General features: G+C 34.1%; 3 protein-coding genes and 1 long non-coding RNA gene across 6 annotated transcripts; all 4 read right to left on the reverse strand.

Annotated features, from left to right (window-relative positions):
• Nucleotides 1-6,664: 6,664 nt before the first annotated feature.
• Nucleotides 6,665-7,940, reverse strand: LOC132284122 (uncharacterized). Its single transcript, XR_009472204.1, has 2 exons — nucleotides 7,283-7,940; nucleotides 6,665-7,184 (listed from the first exon to the last, which is right to left on the reverse strand). It is a non-coding gene; the product is annotated as an uncharacterized LOC132284122 (long non-coding RNA).
• Nucleotides 7,941-9,826: 1,886 nt separating this feature from the next.
• LOC132282065 (B3 domain-containing protein Os01g0234100-like) lies at nucleotides 9,827-10,580 on the reverse strand. Its single transcript, XM_059783696.1, has 2 exons — nucleotides 10,575-10,580; nucleotides 9,827-10,477 (listed from the first exon to the last, which is right to left on the reverse strand). The coding sequence occupies exons 1-2, from the start codon at nucleotides 10,578-10,580 to the stop codon at nucleotides 9,827-9,829; spliced, it is 657 nt and encodes a 218-aa protein (XP_059639679.1).
• LOC132286718 (B3 domain-containing protein Os05g0481400-like) lies at nucleotides 10,483-13,834 on the reverse strand. Its single transcript, XM_059789090.1, has 5 exons — nucleotides 13,389-13,834; nucleotides 12,880-12,911; nucleotides 12,625-12,787; nucleotides 12,326-12,532; nucleotides 10,483-10,770 (listed from the first exon to the last, which is right to left on the reverse strand). Exons 1-5 carry the CDS (start codon nucleotides 13,425-13,427, stop codon nucleotides 10,675-10,677), a joined length of 537 nt encoding a protein of 178 aa, XP_059645073.1. The 5' UTR covers nucleotides 13,428-13,834; the 3' UTR covers nucleotides 10,483-10,674.
• A 1,546-nt stretch (nucleotides 13,835-15,380) lies between these two features.
• On the reverse strand, nucleotides 15,381-19,099 carry LOC132286017 (B3 domain-containing protein Os01g0234100-like). Of its 3 annotated transcripts, none has more exons than XM_059788271.1 (7): nucleotides 18,423-19,099; nucleotides 18,257-18,340; nucleotides 17,570-17,595; nucleotides 17,321-17,483; nucleotides 17,026-17,232; nucleotides 16,478-16,568; nucleotides 15,381-16,357 (listed from the first exon to the last, which is right to left on the reverse strand). In XM_059788271.1, the coding sequence occupies exons 1-7, from the start codon at nucleotides 18,642-18,644 to the stop codon at nucleotides 15,666-15,668; spliced, it is 1,485 nt and encodes a 494-aa protein (XP_059644254.1). In that variant the 5' UTR covers nucleotides 18,645-19,099; the 3' UTR covers nucleotides 15,381-15,665. The 3 variants fall into 3 exon arrangements, with proteins under 3 accessions (XP_059644254.1, XP_059644253.1, XP_059644255.1); XM_059788270.1 differs by having other exon boundaries at nucleotides 15,381-16,360; XM_059788272.1 differs by having other exon boundaries at nucleotides 15,382-16,360; nucleotides 17,026-17,129; nucleotides 17,386-17,483; nucleotides 18,423-19,098.
• Nucleotides 19,100-19,318: the final 219 nt, after the last annotated feature.

The raw sequence follows: 19,318 nt of genomic DNA on the forward strand, positions 1-19,318 counted from the left end.
GAATTGGGCTGGGAGTGCTATTGATAGATGGTCAACTTCTGGCTACTGCACCTTTGTTGGAGGTAACCTTGTCACCTGGTGAAGTAAAAAACAGAATGTAGTAGTAAGAAGCAACGCAGAGGCCGAGTTTAGATCAGTTGCTCATGGAATTTGTGAGGTGTTATGGATTAAGAGACTATTAGATGAATTAAAGGTCTCTAATCCGTTGCCTATGAAATTGTACTATGACCATAAAGCTGTTATTTCGATCTCTCACACTCTAGTGCTTCATGGCAGAACAAAGCACGTGGAAGTAGACAAACACTTCATCAAGGAAAAGCTCGAAAAAGGATTGATCTGTATGCCGTACATTCCTACTACCGAGCAAGTTGCAGATGTGCTTACAAAAGGACTTCCTACAAGACAGTTAGACAGACTAATTGGCAAGTTGGCTATGGAAGATATCTTCAAACCAGCTTGAGGGGGAGTGTTAAAAAGGAAAGATTCGGTAGTAATACTACCAAATATTATTAGCTGTAAATATAATATTTGGAGGATATTTGTGGTAAATAGAATATTAGTCAAATATTGTAAATTAGGAAATTATTAATTAGGCCAGATAGTTATGTGCGTGTATTCCCTCTTATAAAAAGAACCCATGTAAACTTGTAAATTATGTGCTGATACAAAGAAAAAGTTTATTCTATATTTCTTCCATTCAAATTTATAGATTTGTACTCTAGATTTTATGCGGCGGTGGTTCAATCCTCAATTGATAGTTTATCCAAACATAAAAAATTTGGATAAAGGACACATGAAATAAACCTGTGTGGTTCATCTATTGATTGTTTATCCAAAAAACAAAAAAAAAAAAAAAAAAATGGAATATCGGCATAAAAGCTTATTAGACAAACAACCCCAAATTCGAACTGTCTAGCATCCACATTTCACACTGATGAAAGTTGTATACTATAATGTTACTAAAACTAATGGCCATACTTGAGAAAATACAAGAATATATTCTTGTTATATGCTATACATATATAGAATATTACCATGGAGTATCAACTTCTTTCTGAAACTCGAGCTTATAGCTCTCAGCTTTTGACTCCAGAGTCTCAGTATCAGCATCAAACTTTTCAGACGCCTCCTTCAATTGCACAAGCTTTGCTTCCAGACGTCGTATTAAATTTTCTACTCGAACACGTTGAGCTTTAGCCTCGATGTACCTCTTTGCCTTCAAGCCATCTTCTGATTCAAAAGCAAGGGTCTGAAACCTGCGCAGCCGAGCAAGAAAAATTCCAACATTCATGTCCAGAAGCTCAAAAGATTTCAAGGTCTTCTCGCAATTCACAACTTTGTCCATTGAGGTTGTAAGCTTGCAACCTCTTATGGCATGAGAAATGTTGACAGTTTCAAAGGTAATAGCAGTAATTAAAGTACAACTGAGTCCCTGGAGAATATTAGCAAGAAGAAATGAATGCTTACTGCAGCAGAGCTCATAGTACTTAGTCCATATATGTTCAGGGAGCTCAGAATCGATACATAATCTATTTACCAGTAATTTTCAAGTCTTCAAAGCTTTTGATGTCTCCAAACGCAGCAGAAGAACTGGAGAATTTAGAACCTACAAGAACTTCACAAGCAATCACATCACTATCATTTTCAGATTGTTCCACTTCCACACAAGTCTAGATACTGATTTTAACAAGCCTGTCTTTTAATTCTTCTTTTGGACCATAGCTAGTGGGAGAGACTTCAAACCCTTCCTCTTCTTGTTCTTGAAAGCTATTGTACCCTCGTCGTCTTAGACGTATATTGAAAAAATTAAATAACAAATAACAACTGTCTTAGCTATGCTAATTAATAATGGAATTACCAAAGAGATATATCAGTCAACTAACCTGCATCATTTTGTTTTGTATGAGCATCCAATACCTCCGTAAAATCATTTGCCCTTATTATGTACGCCTGCAGAAGTGTAGATATATATATATATATATATATATATATATATATATATATAAATGGAACATGCAGTCAAAAGAAGTAAGGTATTTATATGCTACTACAAAAAATTGTCTTCTCTCTTGTATGCCCATTGTAATTATAATAATTAAGTAAAACATAGCAAGAAAAAAGATGATTAATAGATTAAATAAATCAACAAGGAAAACTGCTTTCATCCTATTTTCCAATAGAAATTAACGAACATGTAAGAGTAATCATAACAAAGTTCTGATCCAACTGGAGACCCACATTACATGAGGCATCAGCTATCTAATTTGCTTCACTATGAATATGACTTGCATAAGACGTAGCCAACCTCCTAATGTCCTATCTATCACTTGCAGCAGGTTCCACATCCTCTGCAATGTTAGCTAGGTAATTTGTTGCAACCGACCATCACTCTTATCCCCTCTAAGGACTCTCAGCTCCATCTCGGATGTTAGTGCCCACCTACTCCCCTAAATGCTCCCAGCCTATTGTCAATCTAGGAACAAACTTTAACCACGGTTTAGCTCCTACCTAATTACATAATATAGCCACCAATAATGAAGCTCCATTTCCCTCAAAGAATGCTTTTCCTTTCAAGCAATTGTCAGAAATTCCAGTGATAGTAGTAAAACATAAACCTGCCTTTGGTTCCCTTTTGTTTGGCTGCATTCTCGCCAATTACTCTGGAATCCTCATCTAACACTAAGGCTTCTAAATTCGCATAAAATTAGTGGATGAAAATTCTCTCTCATTTTGAGGGCTGGTCGGTGCAGATAGATCCAGTGTGCTATAGGATTGATGAATTAGACTAAATTAACAAGATATAGTCAAACCTGATGGAGACATATAATAAATAAGATACATTTAAAACATTATAACTAATAAGATAAATTCAAACCCAGTGGAAAAATATAATGAATAAGATACATTCAAACCTCAAGGAAACAATTAGTCTCACAGTGAGATATCCTTCTGTGGAACATGTACATGATGAAGAAAGCCTGGCAAAACTTTTTTTGTGTCTTCTTTCCTCTCAATTCCACACATGTTCTTTTATCTCCAAGACACACTATAGACCAAAGTTGGCTATTAATTTAGGAAATTATTCCAGATATCCAGTCCTTTCCCATCAAATTCACATTTTGTCCAGGTCCTCATTCTTATACCTTCAACCTATAAGAAGCTCCTTTATGCATGTCAGAGTTTTACATCTACGTAGAAGCATGATCGTCTATACTAGCGCCAATTTACTTTACTAAACTCTCAAATCTCACTTAAAAGTTGTCATTTGATATAAAATAATTTAGAAATCTTAATTATTTACACATATGGAACTTGGAAGTAAATATTCAATACAATGGTGATATAATGTCAATTCCATAATTCCGTGACATGTTTTGGAATGTACATTTTTGTAAATAGTCATTCTACTCGAGTTTATGAGCTGTAAAGGTAGCGTTGCATCGTTACACACATAATCATTCACTTACTTTCTGTCTGAAAATATTAAACATAAATGTTGAATAAAAATCAACAAAAATGTACTGAATAAACAGAACATAATTCAGAATGGCACCTTAAATTTGTTAGCCTCTATTTATTTGGAAGACCAAAACATCCCCCTCAAGCAATTTGTTTAGAGTAGCAAACTTACTCCACCCTGCACTAAGCCCTTGCACATCTGCAATGAATTTCAACTCATATTGTTCCCCACTTTCATTTTCCAAAGTTAGGAAATTCAGTACCTAGACTCAATTGAACCTCCTCCGCTCCAATCATAATGGATGACTTAACTTCACCGGGACTATTTAACACATTACTTGCAGCCTTTTTTCGCTTACAGCTTCAAGTACAATCAACAAGTTACTATTGTCATTACATAAACACAACAAATTATAAAAAGATCGAAGCAATCAGGAGATTACATACTGACAACTTTATTGCATGATCGGGTACTGCCTGTTCAAGAAATAGTCAAAATCATCCATTGATAGTGCACTCCACTTAACAAAAACCTACTATGTTATAGGATAAAATTACTAATATTTACCAATGTTGTTGCTTGTATTTACTTGTGAGAAATTGAAGGAACAATTAAGACGGGTTGACAACTTTCAATAAACTAGGAATCAAGAGAAAGAGCAACATGGATTCAGGACCCTTAAGACCAAATGGACTTTGGTTGATGTAGTGAGGAACTACGGTTAGGGCAAATGCTTGTGACCAGAATCATTTGCCCTAACCAAAAGAATCAGGGCATATGCTTCACCAAGTCGAAGTTGATCTTGCATAAATTGGACAAACATTCAAGCACATTAACAGCATGCAGAAAGTTAGCTCAATTTGATGTTTTCCACCAATATCAAAAGTGTGTGGGTGTCTATCTATATATATATATATATAACATCAGAGAGAAACAGATATATAGGGTACTGTTGCAGAAAAATGAAGAATGGGTTTGAAGAAATGAGCTCTTACATGCTTTGATATTGAACCCAAACGTTTCTTCGTCTTCACTGGAGACATCTTGTCTTTGATTTCATTGGGCTTCTTTTGTTTACCCTGAAAAAAGTAAACTAAACCCAACTTTAATTATGAAAATTTAGAGAGAGGAGAGAGAAATAGAGTTTTTAGGAAGAGAAACCATGGAAGAAGGGGAGGGATCGAGGGAGACAGGTTGGTGGGTTGTTAGACAACTGGGTCAGATTCAAATCGTCTTCCACAGATTTGAGAGTCTCCGCTGATATTGGCCATTCCCAAGCATAAACTTGCTCGTCCTCCTCCACAATTTCCTTCTTGACCACATTGTTGTTATGATCATCACTGTGATTCAGACCATCACTTAGCTTCATCTCTCTCACACACTTACCAAAGTTTGCTTACAGAGTCAGAAAAAAAGGAACAAATAATGATCGAAGAAAGAGCAGAGAAAAAGGAGCTAGACAAAAATGGTCGTTTGATAATTGAAAGGGTTCATAAACGCTGTGAACATGGTTGCACTACTACGGGTAGAAATGCATGTTATTCATGGCGGCCAAGTCCAACTGCTATTTGTTGAATGGGTAAAGTGAAAAAAAAAAAAAAAAAAAAAAAAAAGCCCTTTGAATTTACAAATAACCTCTACTTTTGAATTTACAAATAACCTCAAAACTATATTTTGCATAAATAGTACATGAACTATATTACATTTTACTACAAAATATCTCAATTTCTAAACTATATTTCATTAAATGGTCATAATGCCCTTTATTATATATTAAATTACACTTAATTAATTTTTTTTATTAAAATAAATTATAAAAAAAAAAAATTCATACTAATTTGATTACATATTCTACTAAATTTGTATAAATTTACCTTTAATTTTTTTTAATTAATTGCTTAAATACAAATATTAAGCAATTTAATTAATTTCTTAATTTTATTAGATGAAAAAGAAAGTATTTTTTATTTAAGTAATTTATTAATTTTTCATCAATAAATTGTATGAAAAATAAGGTATTTTTCTACGGTAAAAAAAAAATAAAAAATAAAAATAAATAAATTAAACCGGGAATAATAAGTTTTATTATAAATAATAAAATTTTAATAATAAGTTAATTATTTTAAAAAATCGTGATTACAATTTTTATTTTTTAATGATAAATTGATACTAAATGAGCACCTTAATAGCATTTCCAATCATCATGTCAACCATTAGACTTTCCGCCATTCCTTATATGATATATGCTAGTCTCAGGGTAACTTCTGCTTTTTGCATTCTTTGATGACAAATATGCATTTTTTGATGACAAATTTAATAAGAAAGAGTAAAATAGTCGATGGGTTCGTTTTTAATTATAATAAATTAATAGTTCAGATGGTAATTTTTAATTCAGATATGTTATTTACAAACAAAAAAATTGAAGCAATAGTTTTAAAAGTTTTTTTTTTAAAATCCAACTACACCCAATATGCTCTTAAGGAATCCTCACAGTCCACCTGACGAGAGATACCACTAAGCTCAAAGCATAAAGTGGTCATATTAAGTTAATATAATGAAGAACTTTCAGAATGTTATCATCCGAATCAAATAGTATTTATACTTCATTTTTTTGAAAAATATTTATTGAGGAATAATTGTTACGCACTTTTTTATTCTTTATAAACTAGGTTGCTCATCCAAAATGTACCCTATTGTGTCAGGAGAGGAATTATTTTTCCTTCAAATTAACAATCTGACAAATTTATATCACGCAATAATTTTAAATTATAAATATTAATAATTTTAAATTACAAGTATAATAAGTTTAAATTGAAAATACAATTATGTAAATTTATAGAATTATTAATTTAATTCGGTGTAATATATTGTATGAGTGCTATATTTTTTTTTTATGTAAATATATCTGTTCCTTGTATATGTGATGGTTTGTTATATTGTTGCTTTAGCAAAGAATGGCACATAACTGGTGAAAAAGAGGAGAGAGTATGCATCCTTTGAAGAGAAGTGCTACGCACACTCATTTATGTAAACATGTTCTTTGTCGTTAGAATGTTGGGGTGAATTTTGTATATAATATACTTAAGGGCAAAATACATCATGTACTTTTAAAAATGTGTAAAGAACACCTATTACTTAAAAATTACCCATCTAATTTTAAAAAGTTGTAAATAAAGATTTTTTTGTCGAATAAATAGGTAAAAATATAAAAATACCTTCCAATATTCTTTATTCAACAATAATAAAAAAAAAAATTAAAGAAGTTGAAATTACCGAATAGACATTAACCTAAACTACCTCTTTTTGAGTGATGAAACACAACGCACGAGCATCGAGCATTGCAGAGCCTACACGCCATTGTTTTGCTCTGTTCTGCCTAATTGTTTACTACTCCGTAATTAGATGAATCACAGAACGACTCTGCATCTGGGGACTCTCTCTCTAGTTTGTTGGAGAGCTGTATTGAGATTCGTGACCGTCGCTTCGTTCTCTTTCGCGATTCTCTGCCACGCTTCCATCTCCAGCTCCTGCCTTCTCAAGCACTCGAGCTCCATTGTCCTCTTCTTCGCAGTCACCAAGTCTTTCTCTTTCTCCCACATCAAACCCATCGTTTTCGCTTTGTATCGCTTCAGTAAAACCCAATTTGTTGCCTTGTTTCTTCCAGAAGAGCAGTCCTCAGTCTCTCACTCTGTTTCACCGTGTTCATCACAAATCAAGAAAAACCCTGAAATGAAATCATTATATAAATCCAAAATCAAGCATGTGTGTGGAAATATGAATCTATATTATGAAAACCCATTTGGGATTTCGTTCGAATCTGACCTGTAGACGAAGAATCCAGTCGATCTCGTGCCTCTGCTTCTCGAGCTCGGCAGCCAAAGATAGAAAACTCCATTGTTGAATAGTAATGATCAACACTCCATTTTTGAACTTTGATGAAACTTTTTTGTTTTCGATTTTTAAGGATTGAATTACGGTTTTGTTTTTTGTTTTTTTGGAACTGAGAGATGTGCTTAGCATGTTTCTTTTGGAGTGTAGGGTTTTCGTCTGATCGATTACTGGGGAGGCCTCAATTTTCGCATTCTTGGAGTATTAGGGTTACAATCAAGGAACAGATTAGGGATTGCGGGTCAATTGAAGTGTACTCAGGATCGCTGTCTTCGTGTATTGTGAGTTAGAGGTCGTGGATTGGGTTGCTCTGGTATTGTGTTTTTGGGCATTGAAATTGGTTATTGTTCTGTGAATGGAAGAGGATTGCACGTATATAATTGTTTAGATGTTGATCAAGAAGTGGGAAGTTCCTTGTTTGCAGGTTCTTGGATTTTGTTGCATTTTTGAGTGTTTGATCTTGAGTTGGGGATGATTTTGGTATCTGATTCTAATCATAAGGTGGAGGTGATGGTTCTGTGTTGTTTTGGTATTGTGTTTTGCCTTTTTTGTTGCTTTGGTTTGTGGTCTAACTGAAAGAGAGTAATGTCAAAGGAACAGCCCATGGGTGGTGAAAACTGACAAGGTTGTTTTTATTTAATTTATTAAACGTACATAATAATTATAATTTATTTATAAAAATAGTTAAGTAATGCTATTTTATGAAGTTTGATTATTATTATTTTAGAGAGAGACTTGTGTTTCTCTCTCTAGAACTTCTGATTCTTTCACGCCCCAATATTGAATGAACCAATTTCTACACCAACATCTCTATGTGAAATCTCTGATCCTAGAGTTCTATCACAGCATCTGCATGCGTACAACTTCGCACACTGCCTCCCCTTTTTTCTCTCTATCGCAGGGAGCTTTTTCAAACTTTGTGCTTTGACACAATAAGAAGAGATAGAATCAAAATAAAATTTAGAAAATAAAAAGAGCTGATAGGAGATTAATTATTTAGAGAGAGAAAAGTTAGAGAGGAGTGAGAAAATAAAATTAATTATTTTTAAATTAATTATTTAGAGAGAGAGCCATTGGAGAGGAGAGAATAACAAAAATTTCAAAATTATTTAATTATTTATAAAAAAAAAAACCCCCTACTTTCAAAAGTGTGCAAATATCTCCCTTTGGACATTTTGGGTAGTGCAAAGGGTATTTTTGGTATTACAGGCCAACATTTGCTCACATGCACGGCACATGTCAAAAATGTTGGTCAGAAGTCCTTATTTGCAACTTTTTGAAACTAGAGGGGTCAATTTTGAACAACAGGGGTGTTATTTGCACATTTTTTAAAATATAGAGGTGTTTTTTGCACTTATCCCATAATACATATTATTCAATAAGTGCAAATGAACAATTTTTTTTTAATATTATCTTAGGGTCTGTTTAATTAGACCGAAATGAATAATAAAAAATAAAAATGAAAGAAAGTAAAATGAAAAAATAATAATAATTAAGTTCTCAACATTAATTTGGTCCGTATGAAAATTTTCAATTAAGTGATGAAAAAATATTATTTAGTTAATTTAAATAGCATGGAAAAAGAAAATAATTCAGTTATCAGAACTACCTTTATGATTTGCGGATTGTTATAAGCAAGGTCTTGAAAAATTTATATGTGGTTCAACTCACCCTTATGTCACGGATTGGATGGGCGCTTGGGATTCGATTCAAAAATTTAACTCAACCATATTGGTGTCATTGTTGTAGTGGATGTATTTTTTTTCCCTGAAGAAAAGGCTTGTTTGGTTTCCTCTTTGTTCAAAAATAGTCTTTTGGAGATTATTCTACTGGAACTGAAGCCCTTTCCCGACACTGATTTGTACTGAAGATCGAACTCTAGGTTTTGTGCAGTGCTGGTTCATTTATTGATTGTTTATCCAAACATCAAAATTTTGTATAAAGGACACATGAAATAAACCTGTGGTTCATCTATTGATTGTTTACCCAAAAATATAAAAATTGGAATATTGGCATGCAAGCTTATTAGACAAACACCCCCCCCAAATTCCCATTTAAAAACAGGAATTGTCCAGTATCCACATTTCACGACGAAAGTTGTATGCAGATCTTCTTCCCCATTACTGGAGTGAAGCTACTCCTACAGGATCTTACAGGAACACGAACACCACCAGATTCACAATATATTAAACTGAAATATATAGTGATATTCACTGCTGTGCATATATATTATACATAGCCCATACCGGATTTGAACAAAAATTTCTGCCATTACCATCATCTTGCAGTATTGTTAATTATAATCTAAAATCCGAAGGTTATAGTTAGTTAATAGCTACAATGTTACTAGAACTTATGGCCACAACTACAAAAGTTACTACCAAAAACATATTTACCTTTCTTTCATGTTACATGTGGCCATAATTAAGAAAACAAAAAAATATATACTTGGTATATGATATATATAGAGAATATTACTTACCATGGAGTATCAACTTCTTTCTGAAACTCGAGTTTGTAGCTCTCAGCTTTTGACTCAAAAGTCTCAATATCAGCATCAATCTTTTCAGATTCCTTTTTCAATTGCACTAGCTTTGCTTCCAGATCTCTTATCCGTTTTTCTGCTTGAACACGTTGAGTTTTAGCCTTTATATACCCCTTTGCCTTCAAGACATCTTCTGATTCAGAAGCAAGGGTCTGAAGCCTGTGCAGCCGAGCACGTAAAAATCTAACATTCATGCCCACAAGCTCAAAAGATTTCAAGGTCTTCTCCCAATTTGCAAATTGGTCCCGTGAGGTGGTGATGAGCTTGCAACATCTTATGGCATCAGCAATGTTGACAGTTTGAGAGATGATGCAAGTAATTAAAGTACAACTGAGGTCCTGGAGAAGATTATCATGAAGAAATGAATTCTTACTGCAGCAGAGCTCATAGTACTTGGTCCATATATGTTCGGGGAGCTCAGAATCGATAAATAACCTATTTACTATAATTTTGAAGTCTTCAAAGCTTCTGATGCCTCCAAATGCAACAGAAGAACCGGAGAATTTGGAACCTACAAGAACTTCAGAAGCAATCACATCACTATCATTTTCAGATTGTTCCACTGGCCGCACAAGTCTTAGATACTGATTTTAACAAGCCTGCTTTTATTCTTCTTTTGGACCATAGCTAATGGAAGAGACTTCAAACACTTCCTCTTCTTGTTCTTGAGAGCTATTGTACCCTCATTGCTTAGACGTACAATGAAAATTAACTATCAAATAACAACTGTCTTAGCTATGCTAACTAATAACAGAATTACCAAAGAGAGATTATCAGTGAACTAACCTGAATCATTTTGTTTTGTATGAGCAACCAAATTTTGAAGGCCAAGTGCACCATCTACCTCAGTAAAATCATATGCCCTTATTATGTACACCTACAGAAGTGAGGAGTCATATATATAAATAGAACAATAGTCAAAAGAAGAAATGTATTTGTCGTGCTACTACAAAAAATTGTCCCCTCTTGTATGCCCATTGTAAAAATCATAATTAAGCAAAACATAGTAAGAAAAAAGATCATTAACAGTTGAAATAAATCAGCAAGGGAAACTGCTTTCATCCTATTTCCAATAGAATTTAAGGAACATGTCAGAGCAATCATAACAAAGTTCTGATCAAACTGGAGGCCCACATTACACAAGGCATCAGCTATCTAATTTGCTTCACTTGCATAAGAAGTAACCAACCTCCTAATGTTCTATTTATCACTTGCAGAAGGTTCAACATCCTCCGCAATGTTAGGTAATTTGTTCCAACTGACCGTCACTCTTATCCCATCAAGTACTCTCAGCACCATCTCGGGTGATAGTCCACAACTACTCCCCTAAATGCTCCCCCTACTATTGTTAATCTGGGAACAAACTTTAACCACGGTTTAGCTCCTACCTAATTACATAATATGGCCACCAATAATGCAGTTCCATTTTCCTCAATTAATGCTTTTCCTTTCAAGCAATTTATCATAAATTCCAGTGATAGATGAACATAAACGTGCCTTTGCTTCCCTTTTGTTTGGCTTCATTCTCGCCAATTACTCTAGAATCCACCTCCAACACTAAGGCTTCTAAATTTGCATGGAAATTAGTGGAAGAAAATTCTCTCATTTTGGGGGCTGGTCGATGCAGATATTTCCAGTGTGATATAGGATTGATGAATTAGACTAAACTAACAAGATATAGTCAAACCTGATGGAAACATATAATAAATAAGATACATTTAAACCTGATGGAAACATTATAACTAATAAGAAAAATTCAAACATAAAGGTAAAATATTATGAATAAGATATATTCAAACCTCAGGGAAACAACTAGTCTCACAGTGAGATGTCCTTCTCTGGAACATGATGAATTCTTCCACGAGTTTTTTTTTTTTTTTTTTTCCCTTATTTTATTATTATTTTTTTTTATCTCCAAGACACACTATAGCCTAAAGGTGGCCATTAATTTTGGAAATTGTTCCAGATATCAAGTCATTTCCCATCATAATTCACTTCTTCTCCAGGTCCTCATTCTTATACCTTCAACCTCTAAGATGCTCCTTCACACGTCACAGTTTTACTTCTAAATTCCAATCTGATCATCTAGACTACACGACTTTACTTTACCATACACTTTCAAATCCCACTTAACAGTTTTCATTTGACATAAAATAATTTAGAAATCTGAATTATTTACCCATATGGAACTTGGGAGCAAATATTCAATACAATGGTGATATCATGTCATTTCCATGACATGTTTTGGTATGTACATTATTGTCAATATTCATTCTACACATGTATTAAGCTATAAAGGTAGCATTGCATCATGCCTGATCGTTACACACTTAACCATTCACTTACTTTCTGTCTGAAAATACAAAACATACACGTTGAATAAAAATCAACAAAAGTATACTGAATGAACAGAACATAATTCAGAATGTCACCTTAAATTTGTTAGCCTCGATTAATTGGAAGACCAAAACATCCCCCTCAAGCAATTTGTGTAGAGTAACAAACTTGCTCCACCCTGCACTAAGCCCTTGCTCATCTGCAATGAATTTCAACTTGTATTGTTCCCCACTTTCCATTTCCAAAATGATGATAGAATTTTGTTTTGGTAGGTGCGACTTGCAAAATGATATAGGAAATCGCTGTCAACAAAAAAGTTGGTACCATAAGGATCGTTCTTGCCCTGTCCAATATTGTTTTTTTGCACTTCAATGTCCCTGATTTTAGTGCTTACCATCATAAAACAAGTGGAAACATGTGATTTGACCATCAGTTTCACAAAGCTAGGAAATTCAGTACCTAGACTCAATTGAATCTGCTCGGCTTGAATCATAATGGATGACTTAACTTTACCGGGACTATTTAATGCATTTTTTGTAGCCCTTTTTCGCTTACACCTTCAAGTACAATCAACAAGTTACTATTTTCATTATGTAAAATCTATAAATTGTTAAAAGGAAGCAATCAGAAGATTAGATACTGAACACACCTCATAGACTTTCTTTCATGATCAGGTACTGCCTGTTCAAGAAATTGTAAAATTAACCCATTAATAGTGCACTCCACTTAACAAAAACCTACTGTGTTATAGGATAAAATTAATATTGACTGATGTTGTTACTTGTATCTAATGTGAGAAATTGAAGGAACGATTAAGACGGATAGGCAACTTTCAGTAAACTACGAATCAAGAGAAAGAGCAACATGGTTTCAGGACCCTTAAAGACCAAAAGGACTTTGGTTGATGTTGTGAGGACGGAGGAGCTATGGTTAGAGAAAATGCTTGTGACCAGAAGAAGCATTTGCCCTAACCTAAAGAATCAGAGCATACGCTTCACCAAGTTGACAAACATTCAAGCACATTAACTGCTCAATTTGATGCTTTCCACCAATATCAGAAGTGTGCGTGTGTGTACAGTATATATATCAGAGAGAAACAAATATATAGGGTACTGTTACAGAAAAATGAAGAATGGGTGTGAAGAAATGAACTCTTACATGCTTTGGTATCGAACCCGGACGTTCCTTCGTCCTCATTGGAGACTTCTTGTCCTTGATTTCATTGGGCTTCTTTTGTTTGCCCTGAAGAAAGCAAACCAGATTCAACTTTAATTATGAAAATTCAGAGAGGAGAAGAGAGAAATAGAGAGTTTTAGGGAGATAAACCATGGAAGAAATGGAGGGACAGAGGGTTTGGGGGTTGTCAGACAACTTGGTCAGATTCAAATAGTATGCCATAGATTTGAGACTCTGCTCTGATGTTGGCCATTTGCAAGCATAACCTTGCTCTTCCTCCTCCACAACTTCCTTCTTGACCACATTGTGGACATGATGATCATCACAATGATTCAGACCTTCACTTAGCTTCACACTCTCTATCTTCATCTCTCTCACGCACACAACACACAAAAGTTTGCTTACAGAGTTTTGACAGAATGGGGCAGAAAAAGAGAGGAGGACAAAACTCGTTTCTAGCAGGCTCCATAGCGTGTCAAACACGAACAAAGTGTTCACAATTACAGGTGGCCACAGTTTCAATTTTAGGAATTTCAATATTAACGAATGATTAGAAATTAAACGAATTAATGTTTTATTTAATTTAGTTTTAAAAACATAAATCATGAATTCATCATGTTAAGTCAAAACTTATCTTCAATTGACACAAATTATGTACTTAACTATTCTAATTTAGGGTGGAGTACATTTTTTATTTTCTAGATATAAATTATCAAAACATTCATTCATAATATAATTTAAACACTGTTACATTGCATGATAGATTATTATGAATAGTCTTTAATCACCAATCTCAAATAATAAGAATACTTTAATAAAAAATTAATTTTAAGACAAGACATTAATTTTATTAAAAACCAAATTTATTCATTACCAATCACACCACCAAAAAAAAAAAGAAAAAGAAAAGGGTACAACACATCCCATGCCTTTGGTACAAGGATAGTGATATATAAGGTGACTTATTTTTGGACAGTAACATCCTTTTGTGGGATTTAAGATTCAAACATAGCCTAAAGATATATGAAAAGCCTATGTTAGTTAGGGATATATAAGGTGACTTATTTTTGGACAACAATATCCTTTTGTGAGATTTAAAATTCAAATATAGTCTAAAGACATATGAAAAACCTATGTTAGCAACGTTATCCTCGTTATTTGATTAATTTAATTGTAAAATATCAAAAGAATTACAGGGCTCTCAATTGTAATAGTATGTGGGCATCACTTTTTTATTTTGGACATTATTTACTACTAGTAATCAACTCAAAATTTTGGATGTTCATTGTTTAATTATCATTTTTTTTAGTAGGATTTCCTTAAAATTTAAAAAATATATATTTGATTGAAAAATTATTTGACTGACTCTATATTTAATTATCACTAAATAAAAGGTTACTTGTTTTAGAGGGTTCTCAATTGCCTTACCGCTTGATTGAAATGCTCTCCGTGAAGATGTGAGTCCGAGCCTAGGGAGAAGGGCGTCAAAAAAAAAAAAAAAAAAAAAAAGGCCTAACACTTGTAATTATTACAGTCATGGCCCATGGGATCTTTCTCTTTGGGTTGGTTTCTTTTACTAAGATAAGGTTCTAAAATTTTTAAAGCCCATTGGGCTGAAGTGCAGTTTGTTCTTTAGACTGGTTGAATTCTTTCAATTCTTGGCCTTTGGCCAACTCATTATTATCACACAAGAAGTAGAATACAAAGAGATTTCCACCATAACACACACAATGAAAATTGAATTAAAATTTTTTCAATTCCAATTCTAATACATTAATTCTATACAACTAAACACATTAATTCTATACAACTGAACATAGACTATGTTCATCTACACGGAATTAGATCCTTATAATTAAAATTAGTGAAATTGAAGAAAAACAACTCAAAAAATTAAAATCTAATTCTACCAAATTTCAATTACAAGATTAATATAAATAAATTTTCACTACCAATGTTAAAACTTAGATCTGAATAAAATAGATTGAGTATCTATATTTATGACTCATACTAGAATTTATACAAAATTTTGGCGATTTAATATATGGTTATTGGAATATTGGCATGCGAGCTTATTAGACAAACAACCCAAAATCCCCATTACTGTCTAGCAAACCACACTTCACACCGACCAAAGTTGTATGTTACAATGTTACCAGAACTTATGGCCACAACTACAAAAGTTACTGCCAGAAACATACTTACCTTACCTTGTTAATTACATATTTACATGTGGCCATATTTAACAAAATACAAAAATTACCATGGAGTATCAACTTCTTTCTGAAACTTGACTTTATAGCTCTCAGCTTTTGACTCCAGAGTCTCAGTATCAGCATCAATCTTTTCAGACGCCTCCTTCAATTGCGCAAGCTTTTCTTCCAGACTCCTTATCCATTTTTCTGCTTGAACACGTTTAGCTTTACCCTCGATGTACCTCTTTGCCTTCAAGGCATCTTCTGATTCAAAGGCAAGGGTCTGAAGCCTGCGCAGCCGAGCAAGTAAAAATCCAACATTCATTCCCATAACTTCAAATGATTTCAAGGTCTTCCCCCAATTCACAAATTCATCCTTGGAGGTGGTAAGCTTGCAACCTCTAATGGCATCAGCAATGTTGACAGTTTCAAATATAATCCCAGTAACCAAAGTACAGTTGAGGCCCTGGAGAAGATTAGCATGAAGAAATGAATTCTTACTGCAGCAGAGCTCATAGTACTTGGTCCATACACGTTCGGGGAGCTCAGAATCAATATATAACCTGTTTAGAGTAATTTTGAAGTCGTCAAAGCTTTTGATGTCTCCAAACGCAACAGAAGAACCAGAGACTTTGGAACCTACAAGAACTTCAGAAGCAATCACATCACTAACATTTTCAGATTGTTCCACTGGCCACACTGGTCCAGACTTCAAACGCTTCCTCTTCGTGTTCCTGAGAGCTATTGTACTTCCGTCTTCTTTTCATCCAACAGCAAAACAAAACCATGGAGACAGCACATTGAAAAATTAAATATCATGTCTTAGCTATGCTAATTCATCATGGAATTACGAAAGAGAAATATCAGTCGACTAACCTGCAGCATTTTGCTTTGTATAAGCATCCAAATTTAGAAGGCCACGAGCACCATCTACCTCATTAAAATCATTTGCCCTTATTATATACACCTACAGAAGTGAGGAGACATACATATAAATGGAACATGTTGTCAATCAAAACAAGTAATGTGTTTGTAGTGCCGCTGCTACAACAAAATTAAGTAAAGCATAGCAAAAAAAACACTATTAACAGTTTAAATAAATCAACAACGAAAACTGCTTTCATCCTATTTTCCAATAGAATTTAATGAACATATACATTCATAAGAAAGTTCTGATCCAACTGGGGAGCCGGGCCAAATTAGAGAATGCATCATCCTATTTTCCATGACATTTTTTTGGAATTTACATTCTCCTCAGTGTTCATTGTGCTTGAGTGTATGAGCTATAAAGGTAGTTGCATCATGCCTAATCATTACACACTTAACCATTTACCTTCTTTCTGTCTGAAAATACAAAATATACATGACATATAAAAAACCAACAAAAATATATTATATAAACAAAACATAATTAAGAATGTTACCTTAAATTTGGTAGCTTTGGTTAATTGGAAGATCAAAACATCCCTCTCAAGCAATTCGTGTAGAATAGCAAACTTCCTCCACCCTGCACTGAGCCCTTGCTTATCTGCAATGAATTTTAAGTCAAATTGTTCCCCACTTTCATTTTCCAAACTGATGATAGCATCATTTTTTGGTAGGTGCGACTTGCAGAATGGCACAGGAAGCCGCTGTCAACAAAAGAGTTGGTAACAAAAGAATCATTTCTGCCCTGTCCAATATTGTTTTATGGACTTCATTGTGTTTCATAGTGCTCACCATCCAAAAACAACTCGAAACGTGTGATCTAACCATCACTTTCACAAAGCTAGGAAATTCAGTACCTAGACTCGATTGAACCTCCTCTGCTCGAATCATGGCGGATGACTTAACTTCACCGGGACTATTTAACGCGTTACTTGCTGCCCTTTTTGGCTTATAGCTTCAAGTACAATCAACAAGTTATTATTTTCATAATGTAAACTCTACAAATTGTTAAAAGAGGCAGTCAGGAGATTAGATACTTACAACTTTCTTGCATCATCAGTTATTGTCTGTTCAAGAAATAATAAAATTAACCCATTAATAGTGAACTCCACTTAAAAAAACCTCTTATATTATAGGATAAAATTAATATTTGCTGATGTTGTGCTTGTATTTACTTGTGCGGTGTTGAAAGAACAATTAAGAGGGATTGACTACTTTTAATAAACTAGGAATCAAGAGAGAACAACATGAGTTCAGGACCCTTAAGACCAAAAGGACTTTGGTTGATGTAGTGAGGGGCTATGGTTAGGGCAAATGCTTGTGACCAGAAGCATTTGCCCTAACCTAAAGAATCAGGACATAGATTTCACTGAGCTGTAAGTTAATCTTAACATAAATTGAAGAAACATTCAAGCACATTAATTGTCAAAGCTCTGAAGGTTTTGCCATATCAGTAGGTAAGTTTGAGGGTGGGACCAACAGTAAGGTTAGTTACTTTGAGGTCATGGGTAGATGACCCTTTAGGGACGAGCCTCATGCACTATGCTAGCCCTTTTAATTAAAAAAATTAGAAAGTATAGATATACAAGATAGACCGCTCATTTAGCTTACATAAAAGAAAGACACAGACAAGAAACAAAGTTTGTGTGAGAGAGAGAGAAACAAACAAGATATATTGTGTACTGCCACAGCAAAATGAAGAATGGGTGTGAAGAAATGAGCTCTTACATGCTCCGATATCGAACCCGGACGTTTCTTTTTCTTCATTGGCGACATCTTGTCTTTGATTTCATGGGGCTTCTTTTGTTTACCCTGAAGAAAACAAACCAGATCCAACATTAATTAGGAAAATTTAAAAAGAGGAGAGAAATAGAGAGTTTTTAGGGAGAGAAACCATGGAAGGAGTGGAGGGAGAGAGTGCTGGTGGGGTGTTAGACAACTGGATCAGATTCAAATTATCTTTCGTAGATTTAACACTCTGCTCTGATGATATTGGGCATTCACAAACATGACCTTGCTCTTCCTCCTCCAAGACTTCCTTCTCGAACACATTTTGGTCACAATTATCACCATGATTCAGACCTTCATTTAGCTTCACAACCTCTATTTTCTCCATCCCTTTCACGAAGGAAAAGAGAGGAAAACAAAAATGACGGTTTAAAAGTTGAGAGGGTTACTAATTGCTATGAACATGGTAGCACTTAGTCCATTTTGTTGCCCTCAATGCTACTACTGTTGGACACCTGGTATACACGTGTTTGTTAAACTGATAGTATATTGATCAGCAACTCTTATATGGGTGGAAGGGATAAACCAAGGTGTGTCCTTTACTTATGGTTTGGTTTGATGGAACAGAGATGGTATAGATGATGGTCTTGCTTTTTCTGTTTTTTTTTTTTTTGGTTGTGAAGAAAGAATTTTAGAATACTCCGGGAGAATTCTAGTAATGGATGATTTAATGGATGTATGACCAGTTGATATTCAAACACATGCCTAATGCTTGAATTTCTGATATCGCCGTGCTATTGATCGTTGGTAAATTTATTTCAAAATATGTAACAAAATTTTGGAAGGCCAAAAATGAATAAAAAAAATTTATTTGTTGGTTTTTTTTTTTTCTCTCTCTCTCCCCACTTTCCTCAATTTTGGACGGATAGAAAAATACAAAGTAAGAATAGATGTTTCATCCCTCCTTATTTTCTCCCACTTTTCCCTTCCCTTCGACTAAACACAAAAATATTCTTTTATTCCCCCTATTATCCATCTCTCTCCAACCAAACACAAAAGAAT

This window comes from Cornus florida, unplaced genomic scaffold, assembly GCF_030987335.1.
Source record: "Cornus florida cultivar Cherokee Brave unplaced genomic scaffold, ASM3098733v1 CherokeeBrave_3.0.0_Hap2_Chr11, whole genome shotgun sequence".
Taxonomy (NCBI): domain Eukaryota; kingdom Viridiplantae; phylum Streptophyta; class Magnoliopsida; order Cornales; family Cornaceae; genus Cornus; species Cornus florida.

What these genes read in the sequence shown, in the direction of transcription:
- LOC132286017 (XM_059788270.1), bottom strand. Translation starts at nt 18,644, where the DNA reads ATGGAGAAAATAGAGGTTGTGAAGCTAAATGAAGGTCTGAATCATGGT. An exon ending in CTCCCTCCACTCCTTCCATG is followed by an intron (nt 18,341 to 18,422) that starts GTTTCTCTCCCT and finishes TGTTTTCTTCAG; the next exon opens with GGTAAACAAAAGAAGCCCCA. An exon ending in CCAAAGCTACCAAATTTAAG is followed by an intron (nt 16,569 to 17,025) that starts GTAACATTCTTA and finishes TCACTTCTGTAG; the next exon opens with GTGTATATAATAAGGGCAAA.
- LOC132286718 (XM_059789090.1), bottom strand. Translation starts at nt 13,427, where the DNA reads ATGAGGACGAAGGAACGTCCGGGTTCGATACCAAAGCAT. An exon ending in CGGGTTCGATACCAAAGCAT is followed by an intron (nt 12,912 to 13,388) that starts GTAAGAGTTCAT and finishes TTTCTTGAACAG; the next exon opens with GCAGTACCTGATCATGAAAG. An exon ending in TCGAGGCTAACAAATTTAAG is followed by an intron (nt 10,771 to 12,325) that starts GTGACATTCTGA and finishes TCACTTCTGTAG; the next exon opens with GTGTACATAATAAGGGCATA.